The 25310-nt window shown below is 39.0% G+C and overlaps 1 protein-coding gene across 7 annotated transcripts in view; it reads left to right on the plus strand.

Annotated features, from left to right (window-relative positions):
- Positions 1-25310, plus strand: part of usp32 (ubiquitin specific peptidase 32) — a 60176-nt gene that overhangs the window by 1786 nt on the left and 33080 nt on the right. For 6 of the 7 annotated variants that reach the window (XR_008573143.1, XR_008573145.1, XR_008573147.1 and 3 more), the window contains exons 2-10: positions 1511-1638; positions 4027-4132; positions 9200-9318; positions 10932-11091; positions 16397-16528; positions 16609-16716; positions 19380-19495; positions 22538-22600; positions 22745-22828. Coding sequence is in view for 2 of the 7 variants with exons in the window: in XM_054794170.1 (XP_054650145.1) it covers positions 1511-1638; positions 4027-4132; positions 9200-9318; positions 10932-11091; positions 16397-16528; positions 16609-16716; positions 19380-19495; positions 22538-22600; positions 22745-22828 (1016 nt within the window). In the remaining 5 variants the exon portion in view is untranslated. Of the gene's footprint in view, positions 1-1510; positions 1639-4026; positions 4133-9199; positions 9319-10931; positions 11092-13710; positions 13961-16396; positions 16529-16608; positions 16717-19379; positions 19496-22537; positions 22601-22744; positions 22829-25310 lie in introns of those variants that run through there. The other variant, XM_054794172.1, reaches the window with a different exon arrangement.

A 25310-nucleotide genomic window follows, 5' to 3' on the forward strand; every position in this document is an offset into this window, starting at 1 on the left:
ATGCATAACTACGAAAATATTTTCATTTATTAATGTTGAATCCTACTTCACTTATTGCAGTCGGGTCTGGAACCAATTAACCGCGGTAAACGAGGGATTACTGTATGTTTTTTCCTTCCTGGAAAAGAAAGTACAGTGCATCAACCACACCTGTGAACATCCAATGCACAAGGAAATAACACCACTTCCTTTATTTACACCGTGGCAAATAAATAGCTGCACTTCCTTTATATACCTTTCTTCCTTTATACTGTTATACATGTCCAGTCAATAACTGCACTTGCTTCATTTACACTGTTATACAAGTCCAATAAATAATTTGCACGTGTCCAATCAATAACTGCACTTGCTTGTAGCGTTGCAACAATTAATTGATGAATCGATGGTTCATTTATTATCCAGTTAATCAACAACTATTTTGGTGTTTGATTTGTTGTTTTGGGCCGCACGGTGGCCGAGTGGTTAGCATATTGGCCACACAGTCAGGAGATCGGAAGATCTGGATTTGAATCTCCGTTGGGCATCTCTGTGTGGAGTTTGCATGTTCTACCCGTGCGTGCGTGGGTTTTCTCCGGGTACTCCGGTTTCCTCGCACATACCAAAAACATGCATGTTAGGTTAATTGGTGACTCTAAATTATCCATAGGTATGAATGTGAGTGTGAATGGTTGTTTGTCTATATGTGCCCTGCGATTGACTGGCGACCAGTCCAGGGTGTAACCCAGAGTCAGCTGGGATAGGCTCCAGCATACCCGCGACCCTAGTGAGTATAAGTGGCATAGAAAATGGATGGATGGATTGGTTGTTTTTTTATTTAAAAAATGTAAATATCCTCTGATTTCAGCCTCTCACATATGAATATTTTTTGGTTTCCTTCATCATTCACGAAGGCAGAGCTACTATGTTCGTGTTTTAGGTAAAACAAGATATTCACACACATCAGCAGTGATGGACATTTTTGCTTCTTTTCTGATATGTTGCGGACCAAACCACTAACTGTTTGTGTTTGCTTCATTTTGTTTTGGTCCGTCCAGGGCCTAACCCTTTACACGATTAACCTAAACAATAGGTTAATCGGCTAATAAAAAAAATTGCAGGATGTTCTCTCTGCAAAGTCCTAGGCCGTCTGGGTGTAACAGGGGCAGCAAAGAAGAGGGCCATCAAATCCGCAAGGTGGCTGTGGCTCAGAAGGGCAGATCCGTGGGTTGCTAATGGGACGCAAGCCGAGGCATGATCAACCCCGGCTGGGTCACCAGGGGGAGGGTGTCTGATGTTGCGAGACCCGAAACACCCAATGAGCCCTGGATACATCACTGATGATACGTCCCAGTGCATCCAGGAGATGTTTCTTTCAAGTTATTTGCAGCCCAAATGATTAAAATATCATACAAAAGTGTGATTTCTTTAAAACATCAGCACATGGCCCTGAACATGTTGATTTATTGATGCTTTGATCCTTGAAAGGATGTTGTATTTGAAACGCTTTCTGTTTGTCCTTGTGCCTGTGTAGTGACGGATGTGGAATTGAAGCGACTGAAGGATGCCTTCAAGAGAACCAGCGGCCTGTCCTTTTACATGACTCAGCAGTGCTTCTACAGGGAAGTGCTGGGAGATGGAGTTCCACAAAAAGTTGCAGAAGTAAGATTCCATGTGCTTACACATTCAGCGGCAGTAAACAGTACGTGGAAATGGAACACATGAAGAAGAGGAATCAGAACAAATGGTCCCAAAAACCTGACCTCATTTGAAATATTAATATCCAACCAAAGTATATTCATGTTGAAAAAATAAATCTTTATTGATCTATATTCCGGCAACATATTCAAATGCAGTGTTTCCACTATCATTATATCAGGGAGGAGGGGGCTATACCCCACCCCCATAGAACAGGTGTTCTATGCCATAACTTAGAGAAAATATTCTCTTTAATAATACTCGTACTTTACAGAAATTCACTTACCGCGGCCGGGTCTGGAACAAATTAACTGCCATAAATGAGGGATTATTGTAAATTCATAAATCATCATTGTTTTGTGGTTGAATATAGCCTATTATTAGTCAGGAATATACATACTTTTTGCCTAAATGAAGCATTTCCAAGCATAAAAATGGGAAAATGAAGTAAAATACAAGTATAAGGCATTCAGAAGACACATTCAAAGCTTTTGTGTCATTATGTAGTATTCTACACTGGTCACTAAGTGTCAGTAATGTTACACTGATGAGACAGTAGCCACTGCGGGAAGTACTCTACAGAACAGGAAGTAAAAAAGGAACAACAAGGAACTCTCCCAATGTGTGGGTCTATATTATCTTATTGATGTCTTATTTACTCTTATTACGTCTACTATATTGGGTAATAGGAGTTTAAAGGTGACTATAAGGGTGCTATTTCATGCCTAGAGGGTGCTAATAATGTTAAAAAGAATATTTAGAAGGTCGTAACCAGGTTTGATATGCCATAACTAAAAAGCATTCCATTTATAAATAAGGAATCCTACTTAACGAAAATTCACTTATCAGGGTCAGGTCTGGAGCCAAATAGATTTCAATAAATGAGGGATTACTGTAATTACATTTTTACACTAGAAATTCATTTTACACTTATTTTTTATAAGAAATCAACTTATGCAACACAAAAATCTAAGGATCCGTTTGAAGATTCAGTTCTTTTAAGGGAGCAAAGCCAAAAGAGTAAATTCTTTAAAAAGAACTGAACTTCCCATCAAGGGAACAAAGCCAAAAGAGTCAATTCTTTAAAAAAAGCTGAACTTCCCATCACTTAATTTGTACTTCCATTAGAGCCAAGAGTCACTACGGTAACTACTGTAGAGAAACAGGAAGTAAAAAATATGCCTGTGAATATTCTCAGGAAGTAAAAAAGGACATCCCCAGTGCTAACATGTTAGTCTATATCAGGGGTCACCAACGTTTTTTCTTGCGAGAGCTACTTTTAGAAAATGAAAATGGCCACAAGCTACTCATTTATGTAGAAATGATTTTCATACCTTATTTCAACCCAAACAAATCAAATATGCTTGTTTTACCAAAACATTCACAAAATGCTGGTGTCCACAACTCACATTTTATGTTTCAGAATACATTTCTTTCTAGTGTTCTCACATTATTAACTGAAAACCTGAATGAAAAGCAGGCCTGCGGGCGCCTCATGTGGTCGTGGGGGGCTACCTGGTGCCCGCGGGCACTGTGTTGGTGACCCCTGGTCTATATTATGTCTTATTTATGTCTTAAATGTCTTATTTTCTCATATTATGTGTACTATATTGGGTAGTAGGAGTATAAAGGTGACTATAGGAGTGTTATTTCATGTCTAGGGCTCTAATAATCTTAAAAAGCATATTTAGCAGGTGGTGGACATATTTTCTATGCTTTAAATACCAAAATATGTAATGTATAAATAAGGAATCCTACTTGTCAAAAATGAATTCATCACATTTGGGTCTGTAAGTAATTAACAGTAATAAAGTAGTGATTAGTGTAGAGCAGGTTTAAATGTTTTCATTTTTTTTACACTAAATAGTCTTATCATTGACATAAGCGGCATAGAAAATGGATGGGTGGATGACAGCATGTCATGTCTGTCCCTTCAGGTTTACCTTTACAATGTATCATGTGTATTGTTTGTGTGTTTCATGGCTCAAATAATTATTTCACTCAATTAAATACAAATTCATTTATGATTTTTGTATTTCATTTTTCTGGATTTTTTTTTACATTCTTTCTTTGTGGGTTACAATAAAGCTACAATAAAAATGATGGACTGTTCATATCTTTGTAAAGGTAAAGCTTCAATGACAGCAGGGAATGAAATAGTTGCTTTTCTCACTGTGGACGATAGGACAGACCTGCTGTTATAATTGGCTTTGAAAACACTGGCGTATTTGGGATGGAACAAATGAAGTCAAAATGGAATGAATTTCTAGCAGTAAAAAGTGCGTGAGTGTCTAGTGTCTGACTTGCCAAAAAGTTCTGCTAACCGGTTGAATGTTTTTTGTGTCTGATCAGGTGATCTACACTTCGTTTGGGGGTACTTCTAAAGGACTTCACTTCAATAATCTTGTGGTGGGTCTGGTGTTGCTGACACGGGGACGGAATGAGGAGAAGGCAAAGTGTGAGTGGACAGTCTCCAGAAAATATGTTGACGTACCATCTCTATGCAAATGCAAAACATTTATCATATCAAATCTACATACAGTACAAAATATATTAATATTAAAAACACGTAGGAGTGTAACGGTAAGCCATCATTATGTTAAGTACTCCAAAATAATTAACCACAGATGTTTAGTCCGTCAGAGATACAGTAGAGGGTAAGACCTACTGACGCAGGATAGCCGGTTTTCAGGTTACAGCAAATAAGTGATTTGGAAGTGGCTAACATGATTAAGTCCATGAGACCCTCAAAGGCCAAAGATGCATTCGGCCTTGACACAATCCCTAAAAAGTCACAAAGATGCGCTGGTATGCCCAAGAACACATCTGATAAACTTATCAATCAGAATGGCAGTGGTACAATCAGGATGGAAGGTGGTCTGGATACGGACCGAGTGATGGCCCCTTACGGACCCAGAACTAATTAAAGTGAATGAGAACTATGACATAATAATATTAACTAGGGCTGTCAATTGATTAAAACATTTAATCGCGATTAATCAGTGTCCATAGTTAACTAATTGGACTAATCACAGATAGAAACATTTTTTTATTAGGGCTGTCAAAGCTATCAAAGCACTATTTTTTATTTACGCTGTATGAACGTGTGCATGTCCTGTTTGACCTTTGACGCAGGCTGTAGTTTGAGGAAGCAGCGGTGACTGTGGAGCCACGAGCGGGAACAAATATTGAACAGAAATGGATAAAAAAAAAGGGTATTTTGATTGTTAAATTTAGCTTTACAGCCCTGGCAGATGACTTGTCACCTATTATGTCGTGAAGTGAGAAGCTACTGGAGCACTGTCGGTATTTGGTCATTTATACAGTTGTACCTTGGCATACGAATTATTAACAAGGTATTTTTTATAATGCGAGCTGTCTCTCAGATGATTTTTTTTGCTTTGAACTGCGAGCAAAAATTTGGGTTACGAGCTGCTATTTACCTGCAGGCATAGCCAAGGACAGCTATTTGGGGGCTTGTGTCAGGGTGACCATGGCTCAAGTCGAGAATGGATGTAAATAGCATTAGCAGTGCACTGGCTAGTCGCTGGGAAAGATTTTAATAAAATATACAGCGATCTAATGTATTTTATTATGTATTGTGTAAAAGTATGACAGGAACAACATCAAATTAAAAGCACTAAATGAAGGCAGACCCAACATCCACCATTACGAGCCTGGACTTTTTTTTTAGGGAGGTGCACCACACAATTATACACATTAGCATTCAATAAGGTCATCAAATCTTTGAAAGCTAGGAAACGACAACTGGAACGCCTCCACAAAAAAACGGTCTCACTGCCCACCTCCAAAGCTACACCAGGGTTTCCTTGACAATTATTTGAAGCTGTGGTAGTGGCTGCATGGGAGGCGGTGTGCTGCTGCTGTGCCGCTGTTGCAGGATTTTTTTTTTTTTTAATATTTAAATTTACTGTCGGTAATAATGTCACAGGGTTAAACAACAAATGCGTTACTTAACTTTGAATGCCTTTCTTTCTGCCTTTTCTTCCACTCCTTAGCTGTCAAGTACCCACAGGGCAGACAAGTGATTCCGGTGCATATTTTTCACAATAGTGAAGTGAAAACGTATTGTAGTGAAACGTTTTTATGATATCTGATAAAGCCGCACGGTGGCCGAGTGGTTAGCATGTTGTCCACACAGTCAGGAGATCAGGAAGACGAATTTCCGTTGGGCATCTCTGTGTGGAGTTTGCATGTTCTTCCCGTGCGTAGGTTTTCCCTAGGTACTCCCAATTTCCTCCCACATTCCAAAAATATGCATGTTAGGGTAATTTGGTGACTCTCAATTAACCGTAAGTATGAATGTGAGTGTGTATGGTTGTTTGTCTATATGTGCCCTGCGATTGGCTGGCGACCAGTCCAGTCTCGCCCGAAGTCAGCTGGGATAAGCTCCAGCATACTCCCGCTACCCTAGTGAGGATAAGCGTCATAGAAAATGGATGGATGATGGATATTTGATAGATATTTTATTGCAAATTAATTGTGGTCAATATGTAAATAATAGGCTATACATGTATCTATATTGCACAGGGGTGGGCTCAAGGCTACTTTGTCCCAAATATCTACCTCCTGCTATAAGCATAGAGAATATATTTATTTATAAATATGATTATTTATGTGCATTGTACATGTACATCAGGGGTGCACACAATCAAAATGATCTACCTCTTACTATATACACATAGCATATATAAAATGTAGCTGGTAAACTTTGCAACTACAATACTAAATACTAATGATTAGTATTTCACATTCACAGTTTCAAAGTTTAGAGGTCATCAAAATAGTTGATATTGTGCAGTAATTCACAATACAAATCAATATGGCAATAAAGATAATTACGGTACACATAATTCCACCATCAACAAGCTTCTTAAACCCAATGACAATATTGCCTCATCTTTCACTGTCAGTAAATGTAACTCCTTCCCCTCCTTTTTCCAAACCAAAATTGCAAATAACCAATCCTTCCGCACCCCCACCTCCCCACTCCCCGCACTCTCCCTCTCTTGTAACACAGGTCCTCTCACAGTTCACTCCGATCACTCAGTCTGACATCTCAGCCATCCTGAAGGGTACAAAGAACTCAACCTGCATATTCGAGCCCATCCCGTCCAGCCTCATCAAAGCCTGTCTACCCACCATTTCCCCTCTCATCACATCAATTGTAAACATATCGCTCACCAGTTTGCTTCCCCTCGGTAGCATCGTCCGCCGTCATATGCAGATGATATCGAGCTGTACATATCCACCAAATACATCACTGCCTCCACACAAACCACACTCATCTTCTGTCTCTCCAAAATAAAATCATGGATGAAACTTAACTTCCTCAAACTAGACTTTGACAAATCTGATATCATAAGAATTGGTCCAAAATCTCTCATGAATACAGCCAACAACTTTTCCCTCCTCCTCGACAACACCTTCCTTACTCCCTCACCTCAGGTCCAAAATCTTGGCCTTTTCCTTGACAGCACCCTCTCCTTTGAACACCACATCAGCCAGATAACTCAAACTGCCTTTTTTCACCTAAAAAACATGACCTGTCTTCGCTCATCCCTCTCCCTTTCTACTGCTTAAACCCTCATTCGTGCTTTCATCACCACCAGACTTGATTACTGTAACAGTATTTTCCACGGACTTCCAAGCAAAACTCTCAAACTTCAGTATATTTAGAACTCTGCTGCTCATTTACTTACTCACACTCGCTCTTATGACCACATCACCTCCGTCCTCTAAAACCTCCACTGGCTCCCTGCCCAATACCGTATGCAGTTTAAAATCCTCCTACTCACTTTCAAAGCTTTACAAAACCTGGCTCCCGCTTACCTCACTGACCTCTTCCACCTTCACTTCCCAAACCGTCCCCTTGGCTCCTCTGACGCCAACCTCCTGTCACCACCTTCAATGGCCAAGCGCTGTACCTGGGGAGACAGAGCCTTTATTTTCGCTGCTCCCTCCCTCTGGGATTCCCTCCCTTCAGTCACCTGTAATTGCACTAACCTGTCCACCTTTAAGGCTCATGTTAAAACCCATCTCTTCAAACTTGCTTAGAATGTTTCATGCAATTTTTGCTTAGTTATTCTCATTTTAACTGTACAGTATATGTCTTGTTTTAGTCTGTTTTATGGTACACTGTATTGATTGCATTGCTTTTAGAAGTAGAGTTTTAGAAGAAGAATTTTTGAAAAGCGCTCGTAAATAAAATGTATTATTATTATTATTATGTTTGCATGCGTAATTGAATTTATGCTTTCACGAATAATGCGTCTTCTTTCGGCGGTACACCCACTTTGTTCGGCGGTCCTTGAAGACACCATGTGTGAGATTGAGACTTATGTGGATGACTTTATCCGACGCTGCACAGACAGACGTGTATTTTCTATTCATCCTTTCACCTCATCCTCCTTCACAAATGTTAATGCTGTGCATAAATATACAGATGTGAGGTTTCATAATGTTAGCTCTGTGCTGCTGTGCATTTTTGCTTGGTGCATAATGTCATGCTATAGGTGCTCATATGGCATTTGGCTCAGTAACAAGCTTCGTATTGAATTAATTTTCGTACTTTCTGTACGTTATGTGCTTTTGTTTTCATAATTATTTTTGAATTATTACTTTTACGTGTAACATTGTACTGATTATTTCCATGTTGTTGCAAACCAAAGCACAGCAAATGAGCATAAAGATCACAGTTCACCACATCTCACCACAGCTTGTCACCACTTGTTATAAATAAATCCACCAAACAGAAGACAAACCTGCCAGGAGATATCTTAAACCTCTAAGACCCTCTCCATTTTAAATTAGTAGTAATTGTGCAGTAAAAATAAGACACATGATTTTTTTAATATGTCATAATATATATGTTTAATAATATATCAAAGATGTTTCATAGTGTGGTTTATATTATTTAAGTGTGCAGGAATAGGGGGTACATGACTTCCAGTCAGATGTCTTAAGGGGTACGCGACTGTGTAAAGTTTGGGAACCACAGCATTACAGAATGTCCCACATATTGCACTTTTAAAAAGCATCTTATACAGTATCTTCAAAGTTCCCAATAATGTCTTCATTTTTATCAGTTTTATTGTTTTAATGTTATTTTTATGGATGTGTGTGTGTGTGTGTGTTTTTACTTGACATTGTATATTTTTATATTGTCCTTGTATTTTTATTTTCCTGCCTCAGGACTACAGCTGGTAGAATCTGGCTCATTTTCAGCCTGTACAGAAGTATCAGACTGTTCATTAATGTGCACTGTCCCAAATGAATAAATAACATAAATAAATCATCACTACAATACACCTCTATACTGTAAAGAATATTCCATACTGAAAAATCCCTTCCATATACCATTACACTGCTACTACTTCTCACGTCTGTGAGCTGTATAATGACAATATTTTGCCATTCATGTGGACCTCACAGTGCGATACCAAGAATGGGTGGGATGAAGTGGATGTACTGGAGGTATTTTGATGTTTTGATGTGCTTGCAGACCTCTTCAGTCTGTTCACCAGTGATGCGGGTGGATACGCTGCCAGGGAAGACATTGAAGCAGTGCTACACGTTTTGGATGGAGAAGTCCCCGCCTCGCTTAGGAAGTGCTTTAGCGAGGTTTGCATCACAGACCATCACACATCACAGACCATGTTGTCATTTTTTTCACAACCATGGAAAGTAGTTTTTGCTTTAGCGTTGGTACTTGAAAATGCCCCCACTTGCATCTTTATGGATTTAATGCCACAAATCAGATACTTTATTTATTTTTTGCTCCAAAGTGGCACAATTCCAAGTAACTGCATAAAGAGATAAATAAAAATATCCTAAATCCAGTGTTACCCCCAGGTTTACAGTCTTGGGGTAGTGGTTGGACGGACCTGGACACAAACACGCACGCACATGCACGCCTTGAAAATGCCCCCACTTGTATCTTTATGGATTTAATGCCACAAATCAGATACTTTATTTTTTGCTCCAAAGTGGCACAATTCCAAGTAACTGCATAAAGAGATAAATAAAAATATTCTAAATCCAGTGTTACCCCTAGGTTTACAGCCTTGGGGTAGTGGTTGGACGGACCTGGACACAAACACGCACGCACATGCACGCCACATCTGATATGAGTCGTACATTTGCCAATGCGACTACACCCTAAAAGGGCAGATCTCATCGACCTTGTCGTACCACTCAAAAATTGCTTCGTGAAGTGTAAGACATAAGTGGCACTGGACTAAAAGTGGCATTTACCGCTTTTCATAATAGAGCATTCATCAGAGGAGTGTCATGGCAAGGACACAAACTAAAGCTACACAAGCTGAAATAAGTCACATTTTTGAAGTACCAAAAATGTCAGAATATCATGGAAGAAGACACTTGACACTTAACACGTGACATGACATCTGGATGCATCCCGGTGTGTAGAAACGTATCAAACAGACGTATTTTAACAACAGAACTTCATTTTTCCTTTCACACATTAATGAAAATAGAGTGTATTTCGTTAGTCAGTGGCTGACGCATCAGCTACAATATCCGAGCTCGACATTATTAGTGCTCTAGTGAAAAAACAGTGGCGTCTTAAAATGTTTAATTTTTTAATCCACACAGCGCAGTGCAACATATCCACATTTCTTACAGACAGAAGTGTTCCGTAGCATAAAGGGTCCGGTATGCTCTGTATCATTACATTTGTGTGCCTAACTGCGTCACAACCAGCTCAACTCAATGAATTACTACGGCCACTAGGTGTCCCCAAAACACCCCACTTTAACTTATAGGCAGGATGTGCTCAATGTTTGATATGTTTTCATATATAAGGTGCAGAACAAACCAAGCTACGAAAAAAGTACGACTTATTCTCCGGAAAATCTGGTACGCATTCTACTGATTTCAGTTTCTGCCTTGTGCACCTCTAAAAAAAAAAATCAAGCTGCAGTGACGTGTCATGTTAAGGCTGTGATTGGTCGGCTTGTAGTACATTACTTCCTGTGTGTATACGACTGGTTGAGAGGGCGAATGCCTTCTTCAATTTCCAGGTTGCATTTGCTATAAAAATGTGTGTTGTAACGCATGGCTTAGCGGTGACACTAATGACTATGTAATATGGGTTGTAAATATATACTGCGATGCAAGATGTACACTGACTACTCTAAAGTATGTATGGATCTGTCCCCTCTCTTTTGCCTAACTGCCAACATCTTTTTGTCTTTGTGGATGTATGCTGGCAGGGGGATAAGGTGAATTATGAGCACTTCAGGGACTGGCTGTTACAGAACAAAGAAGCCTTCACTTTGTCCAGATGGCTTCTTTCTGGAGGAGTTTGTGTCACGCTGACTGATGACAGCGACACACCAACCTTCTACCAGACCCTGGCAGGGGTCACACATTGTAAGTTGAAATGCCGTAAAATCCATTGCTTTGAAAGGAAAGCCACTTCAATCATCAACTGTATGACTTAATGGGTGAGATGATAAAAGGTGTACTGATAGTGAGCTATTTGATGGGGCCCATTGATCACCTCATTTGTGACTTGGCTGGTATATACAGTAAAGGACTACTACTAATACTAACAACCGATAACCGTTCAGTCCCCAATATTGGTATGGGCATTGGCCCCACAAATCTTATCGGTCAGGCTGTAATCACTGCTGTCATTTTCCAAATGCATCACTGAGCATTTGGTACAAGTAGCATGGAAAATGTGTTCCTCGGAAAGCTAATGTTAAGTGAGCTCAGGGGAAGTTATGACTGTTAAAGGGTCCCTAACGTGATTTAGCACCTTTGCTTACACATGTTATATATTGTTTGAAATTATGTTCTACATTGTTAAATTTTTGAAATCACACAGTAAATTTGCAAAAATTACATTTATAGTTCATGGCGCCACCCATGACGAGCTACCGCTTGCTGTTCAGTCTCATTTCCGGAAGTGACGACATCGGGGTGACACCTCTCAGCTACACAAACATAGTGGTGTATGAGACAGAGGATGTTTACAATGATTATAGCGAAGATTTGAGTGTGGTCTCAAATAGTTTTTGAGGAGAAAAGAAGGGAGAAGCATTTGGAGATGAAGTAGAGAAATTGCAGAACATGGACTTAAAGGGATCAGATATTTTGACATGAAGTTGTATGACATCCCCATCAGCATTGTAGTCCAATAACAGCAACTTACCCCCCACTTGGTCTCCTAAGTCCAGTTTTGGTCAGATTTCTGTGATGAAGAACGTAGTTCTGCTTAGTTGCTGGGGACAATTAAGTAAAGAGTTTGGCTTCTCAAAACAATATGCGTTCAAAAGATTAAAATATGTTAGGTTAATTGCCGACTCCAAATTGTCCATAGGTATGAATGTGAGAGTGAATGGTTGTCTCTTTGTGCCTTGCGATTGGCTTGGCGACCAGTCCAGGGTGTACCCCGCCTTTTGCCCAAAGTCAGCTGGGATTGGCTCCAGCATACCCGCTATCAGAGTGAGGATAAGCGGCATATAAGATGGATGGATGGATAATAAAAATACATTATAATTATTCATGATAAGGTAATAGTCCAGTCCTGTGTATGTTTTTATCACTCCCCCTCTGTTGTGTTGCCGCATGTCGTGGGGGAGGAATGACCTGCTGAGTCTTTCGGTTGAGCAGGGCAGTAGTTTAGCAGTTAATAGTAATATGAGTATTACTATTCATATTAATAGTAAATAGTAATATTTGTTATTAGCTGAGGATTTGGCTTTGATTTTGTCTAAACTCCCTTTGCGTATAAAACATTGGGATATACTGTATATCGTATAGCAAGATTCAACCGAGTTTTGGTCCATATAGCCCAACCCTATTTACTGGCAACTTTGACATCATTCTTCTTGTCTTTTTTTTCCATGTGTACCGCATCAGGAATAGCATTTTTTTTCAAAATGCATTTATACTGTATTTTCAAGCCAAATGCTTCTTGTGAATGTGTTCCTTCCTCCTGTCATCAGTGAAATGGTCACTGCAAAGAACCGAACAGGTCGGCGACTGTTTGTCTCTCGTTCTCTGTACTTGCTTCGTCCATTGTAGTCCTAAACCTTCATCTTTTGGAAAATAAAACAAACTTACAGTATCACTCGGATACTGTGAACATCCAGCAGCAACACAACATTTTGGCATGGCTACTATTTTGATGAAAAATATGCAGAAAATGTCGACGAGATACCTCGAGAGGCATTTGTTTACTCGGCTTTAGCTGAGAGGTGTTACTCCGCTGATGTCACTACCGGAAATGACGCTTTGCTGCGGCAAATTCGTGACCTAGAAATGTTATTTCTGTGAATTTACCGTTAACTTAAAAAAAAACAATGTACAACATAATTACAAACAATATATAACACATTTAAGCAAAGTTGATACAGCATGTCAGTGACGCTTTAACGTCACAGGCAGGAGAAAAAAGGAGCGCTTGATTAGCTCACCCACACAGTATGGGTAACCTCGCCTTGCTGGAGCATTGTTTTTAATTATCAGGTATGGGGGCTATTTTTAATGTTATCAGAGTTTTCGGTATAATGTCATAATTTCCTGATATTGGCCCGATTATCGTGCACCCCTACTTTTGACATAATAGAATAATATCATTTGTTAAATAACAGTAGAGATGGAGTGGACAATTACTGATAAATCCTGGGTAATGTAATTTTTCTTTCTAAATCACGTAAAGGCAATTATAATTGTAGCTGATGGGCTGCAACCTTTTCTCATGTTTAATTTGCATTTTTATTGAAATGATTCTTGAACAGTCAAGTGATTGAGGTAAGGAAAAAGTGTTTGGTGGGCATTTGAGTGAAGGGCTTCTGGGTAGTGGAGGGATTAGGAGACAAGCTGTATTACCTGAGCCAAAGCAGCCCATGTTTAGATGATGTAAATATAGCACAGCTTTATTTTCCCAATTAAACATAGACTCGCCCAAACAGCCTGTTGTCTTTAATCTTCTCCTCACTTATCCTCTTATGTGTATGTGTGTGTGTGCGTGTGTGTGTGTGTAAGTGTGTAAGTGAGAGAGTGACTCCTTTAGGTTGCCTCTGAGCTTGCCGGTGAATTAGTGCGTACTTGCTAACGTCTGACTTTGTTAGTATATTTTACTGGGAATACTGAGAAGACGAGGGTAGAGTACCATAACGTAGATGATAAAAAGCAGTGGTTAAGGATGGCTTTTGTAAGTTCTCTCCAAATGTTGTGTGGATGATGGTATGGTATCTCTGCTGTCACTCCGGGAGAGTTGCACCTTTAGGTGGGTAAAAAGCCACAGTCACATGGACACGTTGCATGTTGGAGCAGTCTTTGTTGATCACTATGATATTGCTTGAAATGATATATTGTATTTATAAGAGGAGTTAGTTTAACAGTTTTGGAATAAAGAAGGTGAAATGATAGTGGACGAGAGAATCATCATGATATTGCTGTCTATTTTAGGAATACCCCAATTCCAACTCTTAAAATGTCATATATAGAAACAAATGAGTGTGTATTTTCTGTTAGTATATGCAGTCTGTTTTGTGTATTATTGATATTATTATTGTTCTTACGTTTGATGAACTCATTTAGCTGCGTGAGATTGATGACTTCTGAGTATGATACATTCCAATTGTACGCCATTGCACATTACAACCACAATATTGATTCAGTGAACACCTGTCTGACACTGTCAATCAAAAGTGGGCATATTATATTTATACAGACAGAATTGGGGTCATTAGAATGTGTAGGTGGACATAAAGGTGTCTTTGTAATACGATGAATTAGGGATGCTCCTATCGATCGGCCACCAATTAGTATCGGCTGATTTACGTAAAAAACACATGATCGCCCTATACCGATAAATGCCAGTCAAAGCCGATCATAAAAACCGATGGCTGCGTGGCTGTGTCATGTAGGGTTGCCAACACCCGTATTGAGCCGAGAAGGGACGCATTTTGTCCCGTACTGCCGCGAGAATAAACACTAGTCTGTAAAACCTCAACGGCTTCAGTTTGACAGCTTGACACAGGTTACGCCAACCCACGCCAGCGTGTTTGATCACTCCCTTATCAAACCTGACTTTTCTCTTCATAACAAAATGAACAGAAAAAAATAATCCAAATATGTTCATTAACTATGTGTGATAAAACAATCACACACAAATAGAAAACAATAAAAAACATGGTGGGGGGGAACTACTTTTTCTTCCACCTGAGTAAGTGTGTAATGCACCGATTTCCAACTGGAAACAGAGCCATAGTTGAATTGTGAATTACATTGCATTCTTATAGTACTTCTTAGTCATACACATTTTATCTGTTTGTTTTTTCTGTTGTTGTATATTGGTTTGCCTGTATAAATATAAATCACGCTGCTACTTCAATATACTTCTGAGTTTAAACTTATCGGTATCGCCGATACAGCCTGAAATTTACTAAGTATCGAATTGAAAAGAATATCAGTGGTATTGCACATCACTAGCACAACAAACATTGGTCATAGCCAGTACATGCATTTGGAATGTTGTGGTAATATAATGGTACGGCAAACACTCGTGAAAATGCAAAAAAAACAACCTACAATATGGACAAAGTAGTTGTGAAACTACATAGTAAATGTACCAAACTTGGAAAAAAACATCCTCGTCTGTGTTGCTAAAGACACGGCACGGTGTTTCGCTATTTATTATTGCTTGAATTCAGTAGTGTTTCTCACCGTCCTTATCAAAATGCAGACATTTGAACTTTCTTTGCCTCCATTCTGGTTATTTTGCAACTGTGATCAATAAGAAAAGCAGAGACTTCAGGTGAGAAACACGATTGAACTCACAGCAAAACAGGAAGATGGTGTCCGTGTTGATCTCGCTGACACACTGTGTCTTTGGCAACAATCACACCTTCAGTGAAAGTAAAAGTAACCTTAAATGTTCATTTATCCCTTTCAGTCATCAATTATGTGCCTTTACAATTGTTTTCTACATTAGAACTATAAAAACGTGTTTTGTGTTCACGTTTTTGACTTTCTGGAAGAGATTAATTGGACTGACATGGTTACTTATTGGAAAAAAGGATTTGGTTAGATTATGTTTCGGTTAGAGTCGACCCAAGGTTCCACTGTACATGGTAGGTACGTATGTCCCAATCCGAATTTACATCGTATATGGTGTTGGAATTACACTGCTGTTGGTGTGTTCAGGTCAGTTGTAAAAGTTTGTCAGATGATTTCAGATGATCTGTGACTTTGGGGGGACGCTGTGCCTGAATGCAGTGCACGTTGCTGGACCACTTTATACTCCGGTTCTCCTGCCCTCCGGAGCGGCACACTGGCTGCTTGGACCATGTGCCCGCATATAGTGCAAAGTTGTGCATCTCTATTAATTACAATTTTAAAAAATTACCAAATGAATGAAATTAATTAGTTCACATGTTATTTTTGATAGCCCTACAAAAATGTTTCTTTAAAATGTAAGCACATGGCCCTGAACACGGTGTGGACACGTGCATGCAAACATGCACACAGAATTGTCATATCATTTGCCAGCAGGAAAATGGTGCTAGACATTATCTGCAGGATGGTGCAGCATTGTGGTGTTATTTCATTGTCATTTTGTGAAGCATTAGCTGTGTTAATCTGTCTGTGTTTTGTGTGGTGACATTGTGTATTATGGGCTCTTCTGCAGTGATTGTTCTCTTTTGTTTGCCTTCTTCAGTGGAGGAATCGGACATTATCGACTTGGAGAAGCGTTACTGGCTGCTGAAAGCCCAGTCAAGAACGGGCCGCTTTGATTTAGAAACCTTCATCCCGCTGGTGTCTCCTCCTATCCATCCCTCCTTATGTGAAGGTTAGAGGGACACGTGCCTCATGGTGCTCATGCAGCAGGAATGCTTTCTTTCATCTTTTTTATGAATGTTATTCTTTCAGGTTTATTTCATGCCTTTGATGAGAATCGGGACAACCACATTGACTTTAAAGAAATATCTTGTGGACTGTCAGCCTGCTGTCGGGGGCCTATTGCAGAAAGGCAGAAATGTAAGTAATGTTTTCTCTGCTTTGGACTATTGCTATCTAACTCACCTGCACAAAATGACTTATTTGAGTTTGACTTGTTCAAAACAACAAAATGTTGCCATTAGCGCTTTGAAGGAAACCTGCACTTTTTGGGGGGAATTTTTCCCATCATCCACAATCCTTATGTGAACCATGAACACAACACCTTTTTCTTTTCTGTACGTTCTTAATACAGTAATCCTTTTGTCACAGTTAATTGGTTCCAGATCAAAGTGAATTTCCGCAAAGTAGGATTCCTGGAATATTTTCATAGTTATGCCATAGAAAACCTGTTTATGATCCGAAATGTGGTTTTTAACAGTATTCGAGTATTCTAAACATGAAATAACACCCATGTACATTGGTATTACGTTTATTGCAGTAAATCGGTTCCAGACTCGACCGTGAATTTCTGCAAAGTAGGATTTAGTATTAATAAACGGAATACTTTCGTAGTTAGACCCCAATAGTCACTCCCATTATTCTTTGTTTACATCACATTGCGCAGGCTACGGTATTACTGCAGGGGCAAAAGACGGCCATCGGTAAACATAGCAAGCTACCAAGCTAACTACTTATTACTTACTTTTCTTTAAAGTGTTTCAAACGGAGTGGGGAAGAAGGACAAAGAAGCCAAAAACTTACTTAGCACTTCCACATTGAAAGAGAGTAGAGCCTTTTTTCACTCGATCTCAGCCATGGCATGTCTGCTCGGCTGGCTCAGTAGCCAGTCTCCATGCAGTGTGGTAGGTAATGTAATGTAATGTTTTGTCTCATAACATTACTGATGCCTCGTGACCAAAACGCTACATATAACTTGGATTGAACACCCTGGAATGAACGGCCATAATATTATTCCTAGAATAGATCTAGTAAAAAAAAAAAAACTTTACTCACTGAAACTGACAGATGGGACTGCAAGATAGGCTAGAAAGACGAGAAACAGCAAGCCATGTTTTGCTAACAATTCAGGTCTAGAACATTTGCAACCAACTGCAAACAAGCACAGCCATGAATGCACGAGAAGTGACATTTTCACAACAGTAATAACATTGACTAATATTGTGTTGTGAGGAGTATGATATGTTTTACTGGCAGTGATAGCCACCGACAGCTGTCAGATTGCCCTTTGCACACTGCACAGATCTGAAGACGATAGTTGTTTAGAAAGCAGTTTGGCATGAATAGCCATATTATTATTCTAAGATCCATAGTGACGCTGCAATCCAAGACGACCGTTTGGATTTATTGTTGCATGCCACAACAGATAGCACATTAGCCGCTTCGCTAGTGCATCAGAACAAGCCAGATAAGAATTAGAATTAGGCTGGCTACTATGGAGAATATTAGCAGGAGAAATGTACTGTAGATTGACTTACTGCCACCTTGGCACGCTTTTCCAACGTCTTATAGGTTTTTGACTTTGTATTTCCATTTGCGGGGCAGTATGGAAACATTTGTCCCACAAAGTTTCATCTGACGAGGCGACTGGTGTCTTTTAGAAAACATGAACAGGCGTACTCCGTCTCCTCAAGTGTTCCAGCAAAAGCCTTCAACACAACTAGCAGGCATAATATAAATAAATACTGTATATAACAAACAACAGAAATTCACTGAGAAGTGCGTTGTAGTGGAGCACAAGTTCCAGGTGGGACTGTCCGGATCTAACGTCACTTGCTCCGCCTCTTCCAGACCCGGAAGAGGTGACGGAAATTATAAAAAATAATAAATACGCAGAGAGTGCAGACCTCTGCCAAGCGGCATAGTTTCCCCCCATATTGTCATTCATACCTTTTCAAGTTCTCTGACCTTTTTTTTTTGGCATTATAGGCACAAATGCCAAAAATGGTCGTATCTCATAATTAGGAGTGAAATAAAATATTTGAGAATCTCCGTCTGCGATGTAATGAATGTAATATAATAATAACGGAATATGTTTTATTTTTGAGCAATTACTGTTGTTATTAACTTTTTTTTAACCGTCCTGTGGGCTGAGGCACAGTGGCGCTGCCGCCGCCGACTACTTTTTCATTTTGCTACCCCCAGGCAGAGTTGTTGCCAGGTGCTAGGCAGATCCAGCTATGGTGAAACACTAAACCATTCTTATAGCGTTATCATGTAGCACTCGTGCTAAACAGTTCATGGACAAAATAAGAGCATAATAAAACTTACAACGTTCCCCTCTCACTGGGATGATGGGATGGCTGTATCTTTCAGCACAAGACTTGTACTCCCTGTTGAGCTATTAAATTCCAGTAATTTATGTTACCTCTCGGTAATGGCGTGAGGCGCTGTGAGTGAGGCACTGTGTCACTCTGCTAGAAAAGTAGTTCTTCGGTGTTAGTTCTTACAATAAAAATGCCTCCGTAGCTTGGTTAATATGCAGGTCATGTTATGTAAATGTAACATTGTTTTAGAGGACTTTATACGCGTAATAGGTGCTTCCCATTACGTGCATTGTTTGCTGCCTCGTGCTAGCTCTTTAAAATGCATAGAAAAGGGAAAGACGTGTGTTTATGTCTTATATCAGGATTGTGGATGATGGGCAATTCCCCACAAAAATATGCACTTTTCCTTTTAAAGTTGAAAATTATTTGAAAAGAAAAATATATTGTTCTTTGTATTTGATGTTGTTGTTTTGTTAGTTTGCTTCAAAGTGTTTGATCTGGACCGCGATGGAGTCCTATCATGTAACGAACTCCATCAGATGGTGCTGGCCTTGCTGGAGGTGTGGAAGGACAATCGCACTGACGCACTTCCTGTAAGCTCACTTGTATTAGCAATATTCACATTATGCCAGTGTTTGCACCACAGCTTTAGGTACAGTTACGCTTGAGATGCAGCGTGTGCGCAGGTGATACCCGTTGGCCCTCACTCACAAACACATGATAATGGGACTGTCTGTGTAGTTTGTCTTTCTAACTCGGTACAGTAGATAGCATCTCTGCTTATTAACACGTGTCATGCACACATACCCCGACTGACTTAGAAAGCAACTGTTCATCAATTTAGTGATATATGACAGCACACACTGACATGGAGCCTATCCCAGCTGACTTCGGGCGAGAGGCGGGGTACACCCTGGACTGGTCGTCAAGGCACATATAGACAAATCATTCACGCTCACATTCATACCTATGTACAATTTAGAGTCGCCAATTAACCTAACATGCATGTTTTTGGAATGTGGGAAGAAACCGGAGAAAACCCAAGCATGCACGGGGAGAACATGCAAACTCCACAAAGAGATGCCCAGATCTTCCCGATCTTCTGACTGTGTGGCCAACATGCTAACCACTCGGCCACCATGTGGCCCACATCATGAATGTTTTTTTTTTTATCACCCATGTCCACATCTACCACTGCACTAAATGTAACTAACTCCTGTAAGTCAATAGCTTGATATTGTATTGTTGAACAAGGTATAAAAACATGAGCTTATATTGTTACGATATGACACAAACCACAAAGCTCCATTTCATCCCCCTTCTGAGTCTGAGATTTTGAACATTTTTGCTATGGCTGGAGTTTTGCGTCATAACCAATTATGCAAATTAGACACTCTATAGAGGAAACCGATTTTGCCCGCTTGTGAGGCACTGGTCTATAATTGGCGTTTGGCAGTATTTATGATGGTGCTATCATCAGCACCAGGTTTTCTTTGTTTTTTTTTTTTATATATATATTTTTTAGGAGTGGCATTGCACCGCTCCTAACATTAAATTCACAAGAGAAGAAGAGCAAGACAGAGGGAGGGGGCAATGTATACACCAGCAAGGACACGAGCTGGAATAAGTCACTTTTTTTTCAAAGGCAGTAACTCATTTATTTCTTTAATTACTTTACATTTCTTGAGCATTGTTAACGCATGCGCATCATGTCAAGCCACACCTCTCAACTACAACGGCAGACAGAGCCACAATAGCATCCTCAGAGTCTGCCGCTCTTTAATAACTTTATTCTGACCTGAACACATCAACAGCAGTACAATTCCAACACCTATTGTGTATCTCCAACTCACAAACGCATCTCGAGTCAGCTTTTCCTGGGAACGACACTTCATTGTCACAAGACCACGGCAAGGTGCATTCACTGAAAATCATAACGTCTTTATTATGCGTGTATGTATGGTTCAAATAAACAGAACAACAAAGAAAAACAATAAGTGGATATTCTGTTAATACATGCAAATATATTTAGAAATGGCTTTATAACCTTTTCCAGACTGATAGATCTCAATTAATCTGTTATGTTTTAACAGGGGAGGCAATCTTTTTCAGACAGGGTCATGTAGGGTTTTTTTCTCCCTTAATAATAAAACTTTTCATTTAAAAACTGCATTTTGTGTTGTCATTGACTGAAATTTACATTTGTTTGATGATCTGAAACTTTTAAGTGTGACAAACATGCAAAAATATAAGAAATCAGGAAGGGGAAAGACACTGTTTCACACTACTGTAATTGTGTGTCATTTATCTTGGCATATTGGCATATTTCACACATACAAGTAGTCGCAAATGATGATTCATCACCATTAATTTATAAACTGATTAATTTGATTAAAATATTTAATAATTTCACAGCCCTACTTGTGACATGATGCCTGGACGCATCTCGGTGTGTAGAAACGTATCAAACAACCGTATTTTAACAGCAAAACTTTGTTTTCACAAATGGATGAAAAAGAGGGCCGCACGGTGGTCTAGTGGTTAGCATGTTGGCCTCACAGTCTGGAGAGCCCGTTGGGCATTTCTATGTGGTGTTTGCATGTTCTCTGGATTTTCTCCGGTTTCCTCCCACATTCCAAAAACATGCATGTTAGGTTAATTGGCAACTCTAAATTGTCCATAGGTATGAATGTGAGTGTGAATGGTTGTCTATATGTGCCCTGCGATTGGCTGGTGACCAGTCCAGGGTGTACCCCGCCTGTTGCCCGAAGTCAGCTGGGATAGGCTCCAGCATGCCCCCGTGACCCTAATGAGGAGAAGCGGTATAGACAATGGATGGATGTATAAATGAAAATCTTGTGGGGTAAAAATAGAGTGAAAATATTAAGTGTGTATTTAGTTAGTCAGTGGCTGATGTAGCAGCTACAATCTCCAAGCTGTACATAATTAGCATCCACATGAAACAGCACTGTTGTCTAAAATGGCACATTTCTCACTCCACACAGGTATCATATCACTATACTTTCACATTACTTAGAGACAGAAGCGTATTAGAAAGTATTCCATAACAAAAAGCTTCCAGTATTCTCTGTATCATTCAATTTGTGTGCCTAACTGCATCACAACAAGCTCAACTCAGTGAATTATTGCAGCCACGAGTTGTCACCAAAAAAAACACCTTCACCACACTTGAACTTAAAGGCAGCATATGTTAAATTATTTATATATATATTGTCATATAAAAGTCGCAGGACCAACCTAACTATAAAAAAAGTGACTTATACTGGGGAAAATATGGCCATAATAACGGTAAACACTGCATTCTGTAGGTTATGTTTAGGTGAGGAAATAGACTGGTAAAAGATCAGATTGTTTTGTTTTTATTTTGATCATAAGGACAAAGAATTGTATAAATGAAACATGAAGCAATGTGAATATGAAAGCTGGACACGGAAAGGAGAAGTCATAGAATAGTCCAGAAAATATGACATCTGAGTGTTGTACTTTGTAAAATCTGTATGTGAGTTGAAATGCAAATCACCAGACAGTCAAACCTATGAGAAAAACGTCAGTTTCCAAAAGTGTATGGAGAGTAATGCAGCCTTCCTGATCAGCACTGTGTTTATGCTTTGCAGGAGCTCGGCTGTGGTGCGTCAGATATAGTGGAGGGCATCTTGAAAGTGCATGACACGACCAAAGTAAGACACAGCTCTTGAATGATGGGGAATTATTGGCAGGAATATTACTTATTGTCTTTGAAACAGTGATGACCTGTACTGTGTTTTGGGATGGCTTGTTGTGATGATGTCTTGTGCTTTGTTGTTACGTCTTTCGTCTCCCAGCTGGGCTGCCTGACCTTGGAGGACTATCAAATCTGGAGTGTGGCGAACGCTTTGGCTACTGAATTTTTAAATCTTCTCTTCCAGGTCAGCACATGTGCATGTAAATTTAAAGCTTGTGTTTTATGACATGGGGTGGGTGGGGTGAATCAATGAGTCGGCACATCCAAAATGGCTCATTGTTCTATTTGTGATTTTCATAACAGTAAAAATACTGCTGTATATCTCCACCCTGTGGAACATTGTATCAAAAAATATACACCCTGCAATGTCAGCAAAAAAATAACTATTACATATGCATGCCTCTAAAGGACTGTGTTACAAGCAGTCTATTCAAGCACTGTTATCCAGCAACACTATCCTGGATAGGGCCCACGCCATCACAACATCAGCATGTGCTAACGTGCTCATAAAGTTGGCATCGCACATGCCAAGCAGCACCACAAAAAACAGCATAAGGATCCTCGCAGAACAAACCTCTGCCACCCCCAAGCCACCAACGCCATCCTAAACATGTGACCATTTGTGTTAATATCAGATCAGATATTGTATTGGAAGTGAAAAAGTTTTATCTGGGCACTCTTGAAGCATTATATCCCACCTCTTCTTGCGCCGGGTACAGAAATTACGCCCACATAACACACACGTGCATTTGTTGTCAGCTAATGATAGCGATTTGCCAAAGTTTACACTGCCTAAATGGGCTAACCAATTATTTTGATTTGATTTGGTCTGAAACATTTATTTCATTCAAGGGAGAAGAAAACAAACAATATTAAAACAATATAAGATAAAACCAAACACTCTTCAAACCAGAATGAAAGGGAGCAGAAAGAAGACAAGTCTTATTATCTCTGCCCCTTTTTCAGCCACGAACAAAGTCATATTTAAAAACAACAATATAAACAAAAAATATACATATAGTAACAAGCCGCACAGGTGGTTACACATCTCCTCAATTACACCTCAACCAATGCCATTTCCCACAACAAATATAAGATAAAAAGACTAGATTTTGGGGGGAAAAACTATTTAAAAGTAGTGAAATTATCTGTCCATGCAGCAATTAAATTATACTAGGTAAGAAATCCTAAATTAAGATTTCTATATCTAGAAATAAGCAGGACCGAAATCTTAGATTGAAGATTTTTATATCTAAAAATAAGCAGAACCTATAAGCTAGAAATGCTTAGTTTTAGAATAAAATACTTGTTTTGTTTTTTTTACCTTATTACAACCGATAAAAAGTTAAACATTCCTAAAATAAGAAATATATACAGGTTTTTAAGTGTAAATTACCTAATACTTAGTAGTAGTCACCCTTCTGTCTTGAGAGACACACATGGCAGGAGCAAGGTGGGTGAAGTGTCTTACCCCAGCAACATAGCGACAGTGAGTGGGTGGAGGGATCGAGGGTCGGCCAGCCAAACTTCCAGTTTCTGGACGACTTTCTCTACCTCCTGAGCCACTACTACCCCAATCTCTCAAGTAATACTAGTGTAAAGTAATAAAGCTGTATCCTGAAACCAGTTGACAGGTCTTGAAATAAGCCTAACTCCATCTTAAATGTAAAAAACGTTTGCCAAATATAAGATAAATAGACTAGATATTTGGAAAAAATACTAGCAAAAATAAGCAAAAATGGAAAAATATGTAAGTAATTTTACAAACAAAACAAATAAATTTAGGTTGCGGAGAAAGTGTAATATTATGAGAATAAAGTCAAAATATTATAGGAATAAAGTCATAATTATGAGAAAATTTACAAGAAAAGAGTTAAAATAGTTGGAAAATTATATTTAAAAAAACACAGCAAAAATTAAAAAAACAACTGCAATTTAGAGAGAATAAAGTCAAAATATTAAGAGAAAAAAAGTCGTATTCTAACAAGAAAAAAGACGCCATTTTACAAGACTGATATTATGAGGAAAAATAATGTAATTTTAGTAGCACAGAGTTGAAATATTACATTTGAAAAAGATCAATTTTTTTAAGTCATGTAAAACAAAGCTAAATAAAGTTAAAGAAAGTTGAGGTATTTGCAAAATTTAAAAAAAAACACAAAATGGGAAAAAAGCAGAGTGAAGTTGATACTAATAATGGGCTTTTTCCACCTACAGTATATGACACATACGATTTTTTCTTAGAATATAAAAATATATAAAAATATAAATATAAGAATATAACTCAGCACATCTATATGTGTTGCGTTACTACAAAGTATAAAAGTGTCATCCGTTCATCTTTCACTATGTAGCCCTTACTGGACATAAGTTTGGACATAAGCACACAATGACTCAAAATAGTCGCTTACTTCTCTGAGACGGCTGTTGTGAATGTGCACGCGCCACGGACATGTACGATCTAACTAAAATTTGACAATTTTTATGCAGTTGAAATAAATACGCTTTTTCTGTTTTTTGAAACCATTAGACTGTGGTGGTGATCTTATACTTTTTATGTAAAATATATATATATATATATATATATATATATATATATATATATATTTGTAGCGAGTTGCTTACAGTCCCTTTAATTCATCCAGGAGGCTGCTACCGAAGCAGCC

This window comes from Dunckerocampus dactyliophorus, chromosome 12, assembly GCF_027744805.1.
Source record: "Dunckerocampus dactyliophorus isolate RoL2022-P2 chromosome 12, RoL_Ddac_1.1, whole genome shotgun sequence".
In the NCBI taxonomy this organism is placed as follows: Eukaryota; Metazoa; Chordata; class Actinopteri; order Syngnathiformes; family Syngnathidae; genus Dunckerocampus; species Dunckerocampus dactyliophorus.